General features: G+C 29.3%; 1 protein-coding gene across 1 annotated transcript in view; it reads right to left on the reverse strand.

Annotated features, from left to right (window-relative positions):
* The window catches only part of LOC106459210 (enhancer of mRNA-decapping protein 4-like), a 161,540-nt gene that overhangs the window by 71,882 nt on the left and 81,095 nt on the right, over positions 1-8,563 (reverse strand). The window contains exons 14-16 of the mRNA XM_022385655.1: positions 5,665-5,836; positions 5,039-5,123; positions 3,010-3,104 (exon numbers count right to left, since the gene is read on the reverse strand). Coding sequence (XP_022241363.1) covers positions 3,010-3,104; positions 5,039-5,123; positions 5,665-5,836 — 352 coding nt within the window. The remainder of the gene's footprint in view (positions 1-3,009; positions 3,105-5,038; positions 5,124-5,664; positions 5,837-8,563) is intronic.

Genomic DNA, 8,563 nt, shown 5'->3' on the forward strand with positions numbered 1-8,563 from the left:
AACTTCAATATTTGCTGAAATTTATCTATGTGATCATCTAACAGACTACAAGCAATAAGTGCCTAACTTTAATACATGACTAGGCCCACAACATAGGCTTTGTGCTGAGAAAAGAAGTTTCAACATAAGCTTTATACTTTGAATCCTGCTTAATGTATAAAACCGAAAAAAAAAAGTTTAAAACAAATTATTCCATCTTAGCTGTCAGTAAAGTTGCAAGACTATGTATCAACTAAACAGTTTAGTTCATCTACTCGAAGGCTTTGTGCTATAATTTTTCTTTAGTTGCCACCTACTAGTAAACAATTCTGACATCCTTTCTGATGTTACTAATATTTGTAATTAATCACATAAACTGTCATGTTTTTGGCCCACAGAATTATTTTCTAAAATATCTATTAAATACCAGTAAGGATAGCTCATTGAACTTTTAAACCATTACAGTTTTAAACATTATAAAACCCATGACTACTACACGGTACCTCAGTGGTAGTTTCACTTTATTATTTATCAAAATTGATAAATATAAATTTCTTCTTTAATAATGAAAATATACATCATTATCTACAAACTACTTGTGTGTTGTCTTCATTTTAAAATTCATGATGAGTGATATCACTTTTGTAATTCCGTTTGATATTTGTAAATAATCCATATTATGATTATTATAATTAAATAATTATTTTAGAAAAAGCACAAGGAAAAAAAGACACAGTAACAAGTTTCCTGATTAAACATGTTTTTTTATATTTATATTAATTAATAACAGAATATAACTGAGAAAGCCAATACGAATAAAAAGTAACAAGTTATGACCTTCTAAAATGAAAAAAACACTAAACACGTGTAATCTAATTTTTTGCCGTGTTTAAATTCTTAGTGAAGCATCTCATGGATTAACAGTGACTCTTGCACTCTTCCTGGTGCAAAACTCTTCCTTCGAGTTATAATTATGTTTCCTCCTATGGGATAAGGTGAAGAAAAGAGCAGTGGCTCTGAGTTGCTTCTCTGTGAGTGAACACATATACAGTATACAGTTTTATCTACTAGCTGAATTGAAATTTAGGTGGTAATTAATTATATAAATATATTTTGATGTTTATTTTAATAATCAATATTTTGATTAACAATAGTGAAAATACATTAACAGGCAATTTTATAAAAAACTCCATACACATATACTTCTAGAACATTCCACTTACTTACATTCATAACATAGGCTAATCAAGTGGCTGCTTTAGCAAAATGAAATACAGAGTTCTAGTCATTTCAAGGTTTGATTGCAAGACAATGAGTAAGAGTAAGAAACTCTAATTTTAAAAAAGGCATAAGAATGGATACCCATAGAGTAAAAGTACTGTTATAAAAGGCTGTTTCCTTGGCCAGATGTTCAAAGGCACCTAATATCAACTAAAAGAAGATACCCCTGTTTATACAAGATATTTTAACAACCAACCATTGTTGATTTGCAGAGAGTAACACAAATGGACAGTCCTGTAAAGTGCAACAGATATCAGACTTAAGCAATTCCTTCAACAATGGTTAAGATTAGACTACTTTCAATCACATAGTGGAAAATTAAAGTCTTGTGGCTTCCATTTCAATCTTTTCTATACTTGGAACAGAGTAAAAATATGAAATAAACACAAATGGACAGGCCTGTAAAGTGTGACAGACATCAGATTTAAGCAATTCCTTCAACAATGGTTAATGTTTGACTAATTCCAATCAAATACTGAAAATTTAATGTCTGATGGCTTACATTTCAATATTTTCTATAATTAGAATAGGGTAAAAATATGAAATAAAGCATATGAGAAACTTTACCCTACTTTTGATACTCCAACTATTTCAATTGTTGGAGGTAGTTTATTTCAGTGAGAAACATATTCTCGACAGGGGGAGATGGCACCTTTTGCTATTAGACAAAACTGAAAAATATCTAGAGAGTATATAAACTTGTCTTTTACAACCTGACAGATAAAAGCTATTTAATAAGAGTCAACTGTAATCCTATGGTCTGAAAACAGTTTCAAAATGTATGAAAGTGAATTCAATCAGCTTCCAGCTTGAGCAGTTCAATCACCAGATATCAATTTCATTGGGTATCACTGGAATAAACCTGAACACTAATTTAACACTGTAATTCTCTGCCAACATGTGTTAACCCAACACAGAGCATACTCCTCCACAAATGAACTACAATAAAAAAAAAATCCTCTAGCATATTCCACACTTAGGTCCAACCTATTATCCAGCCAGATATTAGATGTTAGGTTGCAGTCCATAATAAAATGGCTAGAGGTTAGATACTGTAATTTGGTGTAACAAAATATGATCATAAAGGAACTATAAAGAAACAGCAACAAAAATGTATAGGAAAGATATTACTATAGATCATAATAATTCTTAAATTAATATATACACATAATCTTGACAAAAAACTTGCATATCTAACCTTGTAACAACTTTCTAATAATCTTCCTGAACTGCTACATAACTATATTATAAACAAAACTTTTCTGCAAAACATGATAATGACTCAACAGGTTCATCTAAGGAAAACAATTTACTAAGTTCATATTGAAAAGAAGGCTTACAACCATCATCTTTTGATAAGACTTTCCAGAATCATCTTCAGAAAATGACTTATGATGTTCATACTAAAGTAAAACTAGCTAGTTTTATATAGAAATAAATCTTTACGTCAAATTCATCTTAAGGCCAGTCTTTAATACCATATCCATCTTGAGACACAGCTTATTAAGTCTTTATATAATAAATGTATTTCAAGACAAATAGCAAATTCATCTTTCAGACAATTCAAACCAAATTCATTTTAGGTAAAGACCTGCCAGATTAACAATCAAACAAGACTTAACTAAATAACTATTGATAAGACTTCATAAATAGCTCTGCAACAAACATTTTCTTTAAAAAATTATAACCAATATTTCAGTCAGTAATTCTGCACACAAGGTTTGCCAAATTACTCTGAAAATGACTTACCAAAAGAATCATGAGACAAGGAACTCAGAGATTCAGAGTTATCCTGAGGTACAGGTACAGCAGATTGGTAGACAATGCGACAATCTTGAAGGGACCTTTATAAAATTTAGCAGAAAGAGTTCTTCACATTCTCTTCTTAAATACAGTGGCCTTCACTGACATATTTTGAAATTTTATTCAAGTGCATTAACTAAAATATAAGACCCAATAAAAAATTTTAATAATTCTTCAACACTGGTCTTACTACACATCTAAAATTAAAAGCTATGTTATATCATAAGGTTAAAGAGAAACAATATATATATATATCAAAATAAAGATATTTAATTTGCATTGATAAAAGTTGCAAACAGGTTTTAAAATGTTTGTTTGTTTTTGAATTTCGTGCAAAGCTACACAAGGGCTATCTGCACTAGCCGTCCCTAATTTAGCAGTGTAAGACTAGAGGGAAGGCAGTTAGTCATCACCACCCACCGCCAACTCTTGGGCTACTCTTTTACCAATGAATAGTGGGATTGACCGTCACACTATAACGCCCCCACGGCTGAAAGGGCGAGCATGTTCGGTGTGACAGGGATTCGAACCAGCGACCCTCAGATTGCAAGTCGAGTGCCGTAACCACCTGGCCATGTTTAAAATGTTATGTATTTGAAAAAAAAAAAAGCCATCAAATGATAAGTTGGAAACTACTGAAGATAAATTTGCATCATTCATGTTTTTCTAACTGTATGTTGGAGAAAACTGCCCTTGGTTTGGTTCCTTAATATTTACTACAAATATCTGATCATTACAATATTTACATTTTTAAGTCTAAAATTAACAAAATACTTTATTTTATAATAGTTTTAATCTTACCTTAATTTAGCTTAAACCACCATAAAATGCTTAAAATATTGTTTGTTTATAATTAAGCACAAGGCTACACAACGGGCTATTTGTGCTTTGCCCACTATGGGTATCGAAACCTGGTTTCTAGCATTGCAAGTCCGCAGACATATCACTATGTGCCACTGGGGGGTGCTTAAAACATAAATAAAGATAAAGGAAACGTTTTTCATATTTATCCTACTTTTCCTTTCATTAATATTTCCTTTCATACTATTAATATGCTGTTATTATTATTGTTTCAATTGATACAATATTGACCCACATACAAGAACAACACTGTTAAAATGTTTTAACTCCACTGTTAACTGTTCAGATGTGTGTTTCCAATATCTTAATTCAATTTTGATGTAAGTCATTAATTATTACAATTATTGTTCAATACCAAAGATACAAGATACACACTATAATTTGATACTTTGCCCAATACTTAAGCAGCTTGACAGTTTGTAACTAACATATCATATGTTACATAATTACTGCTTGGTTACCTGAATTTAACATTTAATGAAAAAGAAAAACTATAGTCATGCTAAAACTTATGAAAAGAAAAAATATACTAAAACAAGCTGTTCAGATATTCTCAACTTTAACCATTAAACTTATTTTTGGAATATTCAAAAGTATGTAATAACAATCATTTTGATATCAGAAGCATTAATATAAACAAAATTACAAAACTAAGACAGTGTGGGATATTTTAATAATAATTGCAATATTTTTATGCTTACCAATAAGACACATTAAAAAAGAAATCACTTTAAAACTTTTGTCCAAATCATAAGAATTTTTTCATAAAGCAATTAAATTTACAGGTCATTTTTGATAATCTATTGCTTATGAACAAATAAATATAAAATAAGAACTATTTACATGAATAATAAAACAATATGACATGAGAAAGCTCTTTCTAACAAACACATATAATTACAACACAATGTTCTTGTACTAAAATTTACAAATTGCAACACAAGAATAAATAATGTTTATAATATAAACAACAAATTTCTTTATTTGCTGTGAGAGAATTTCAAATTGTTGTAGAAATTTTCCATTTATTATTATTACAAGTATTTATTCAAGTCCTGTTTACATTTCAATGGAAATGTGTATTTAAGTTAAAACAGTGAATTTGAGAAAATACTTAGTATTAATCCAGAAGAGTCTGATCACAGTTCCCTTCACATAAGTCTCAGTTAAGTCATCTTCTTCATGGTTATCTTCCAAGTCTGTTACAGAAATTATTTCTTACCTTACATTCAGTAAAAGTTATAATACAATTATCAAGAAACACTACAGTAATATCTCATTTCTTAGATTAGCCAACAAGAAATTACTATATTGTCTAACAGTGTAATAAACTTATATTTATCAACTTGTTTCACACTTAAAATGAAAATGAAAGCCCTTTGTCATTGATAAAACTGTGTGTGTAGTGAAACTAAATAATGCCTTAAATACAGTAGAGTTCAAGATTAATGACCAAAAGAACAAGCACAATTTCAAGGAACTTGGTGAATTAAACCCAGATTTTATTATTTTAATTTTCTACCAATGATTTTGTTCTCCCTCAGTGTCAACAAAATAAAAACTTAGGAAAATTACTGTTTATGTGAATCTTTGAAAAAATTCATTCGTAAAACAATTAACACTACTTTTACAACATTCAGAATGTTTTCTAAAAGACTTTGCTCTTATTGGACCAGACTTATTTTTAGGATTCATACATATTTCTCATTTTCAAACTACTACCTTATCTTTCCATCTTACCTTGTCCCATGTGTTCTACGTGTTCAAGGCCAATTACAGACTTCAGTTTGCAGAATCCTGCATCTTTTATAGATAAGCTTAACACTGGTAGAGTGAGAAAAAACTCTGATACTGAGCAAATGTTTACAACATTATGTGCATGATCCTGATGGATCTGAAGTACATAGAGACCCTAGATGAATAAGATATTGTATTAGCCAAAATTTACAAATTAACACTAATTAACATAAAAATATTTGACTTTCAGTGGTAAACAACAGTGATATTTCAACCAAAACTTGCCTCTATTACATTATATAAAAGTATTTTAATGTATTAACTTTTTTTTTTTACATTTTATTCACTGCATTTTATAGAGTTCTCAGATTTACAATGCTAAATTCATGGGTATGATTCCCCTTAGTGAACACAGCAGATAGCCTGATGTGATTTTGCTATAATAAAACACACACACATGCATTTCATAGAATATTATGCATTCTTCCAAAAATTATTAAATTTCAACTTTGGGAGAAAAAGTATTATAGGATTCAGTAAATAAATTCTACTATGTAAAGCATTATTCAAATTCAACATTCTCCTCATGTGTTATTTGCAAGCAGACCTTGGCAATATAAGGCTGACAACACATTTCATTATCAGTTTTCTCAACATTACAGAATACAACTCAAATACCACCTAACACTTATTTAGATCAGCATCAATTAATGGCCTAACAGTTGTGAACAGTATTTCATAATTTTCACATTACAGGGCTTCTGATACATTACTTTAGCTGATTATACATTCTTACCTACAAACTTTGACAAAAACTTTGTTTTTTTTTACATCACAAGAAAAACTGGAAGAAACAAACACACTAAGTGTTATGAGGAGGTTACATGAAAACCACAATACTGACCCACACATGAGAAAAACACTCTTAACTGTTCAGGTGTGTGTTACTAATATCAAAAAATTATTAAAACATAATTTTAATTCAGTCTTGATGTAAGTTACTGATGATTACAATTATTCTTCAATACCAAAGATACAGACTATAATTTGATACTGTATCCAATACTTATGCAGCTTCACAGTTTATAACTAATATATCATATGTTTCATAATTACTGCTTGGTTACCTGAATTTAAAATTTAATGTTAAAAAAATACTACAGTCATGTTAGTATTTCTGAAAAGAAAAAAATTAAAAAAAGCTGATCAAATATTCTCAACTTTAATACTTAAACTAATTTTTGAAATATTCAGAAATGTGTGATAAGTCATATTGATATCAGAAGCACCAAAGTAAACAAAATTATAAAACTAACACAATTTGGGTTATTTTAATAATAGTTGCAATACCTTTATGCTTACCAATATGATGTATTAATAAAGAAATAGCAAATTAAAGAATTTAATTCTTTACTTAATTGAATAATTCTGTTGAAAAGTAGTTGTGATGAAATATAATTCTTCTTTCAAAAATTTAAACATTTTTCAACATAATAGCAATCTTGGCCTCTTGAGATTAGATATACTGTTTCATAAAACAGGAATTAATAGACAGAGTGGTATTACATACCAAGCAACTAAACTTCAGACTAACCATCATAGCTTGAGGTTGGTTAAGCTAATACTTCTAAAATTTAGTACATTTATATAATTCTAAATTTTTGGAATACCTACTTAAAATTAATTTCTACCACTATACTATACCACACACCAGTAGTACCTTACACAAAATAAGTCATTCTAACTATGCAAATGCACATAGAACTTGTATTGTATACTTTTTGACACCTTAAAACAATGTATGATTTCAAATAACAAGCAGCACAACAAAATGAAAGACTTCAACTAATAAGAGTGCTATATGTAAAAACTTTTCAAAAACAGTGTCATTTCAATAGTTGTAAGTTTAGTTGGTTTACCTTTATTTTCAACAATTGGAGATTGGTTGAACTTAAATATTATTTCCATACAGAAGATTCGTTCAGCCTAAAATTTCTATACCACAAGATCCATTCAGCTTACTTATAATTTCTATAATCTTATATCAGTTTAACCATAAATAATATTTTACATGAACTTTCTATGAAAACAAATTGTTCAAGTTCTCTCATATACTTTACTTAGCAGAAACCTTAATAAGTCCTTAAATTTGAGCAGATATTACTAGTGTTTAGCCAAAAATCCCAATTTACTCATCGGACAGTAACAGCGTCCAATAACATTTATGTCTCTTTGGCTGAAAACTAATCCAAACCATGTTATTATAAAAAAAATTAAGAAAACCGAAATTTTATAAGGTATGGTGATAATTATTAGGAAATCATGAAAATAATTCCAGCGGAATGCACAAAAAATTATGGGTTTTAAAAAAATTAAGCCTACACACACTTTTTAATGGGAAATTGTTTAAGTTTTATTTATATACTCTCTTTGATATGAAATTGGTTGAGCCTATATATACTGCATTTTTATAAAGTTAGTTTTGCATTTGAAAGAGTATGCAAGGTGAACAGCATAACATACATACATAAATGCAAAAAGGCACTAGAACTAGAAAGTATACTCCACTGGTTTCTAGAAACATTAAGTTGGTATATAAGCATAAAATTTAGTTTTTCTGTTGCTTGCAGTGAAAGCCACAATACAGTATTAACTTTGGAATAACATATCACAATGGTGTACAACCAAAATGACTGGAACACCAAAGCAATACTCAATGCATACTGCAACTGAAAAACTTAAGATACAAGATGAGGTACCTGTCCTTTGTGCAGGTTATATACCATATTTTTCGGTGTACAAGACACACTTTTTTTACCCCAAAATTTGATGTCAAAATCTGCTTGCGGCCTATACACCGAAGGTAAGAATAATATATATGTATATATATATATATATATAC

The sequence above is a fragment of the Limulus polyphemus genome, unplaced genomic scaffold (genome assembly GCF_000517525.1).
Source record: "Limulus polyphemus unplaced genomic scaffold, Limulus_polyphemus-2.1.2 Scaffold576, whole genome shotgun sequence".
Taxonomy (NCBI): domain Eukaryota; kingdom Metazoa; phylum Arthropoda; class Merostomata; order Xiphosura; family Limulidae; genus Limulus; species Limulus polyphemus.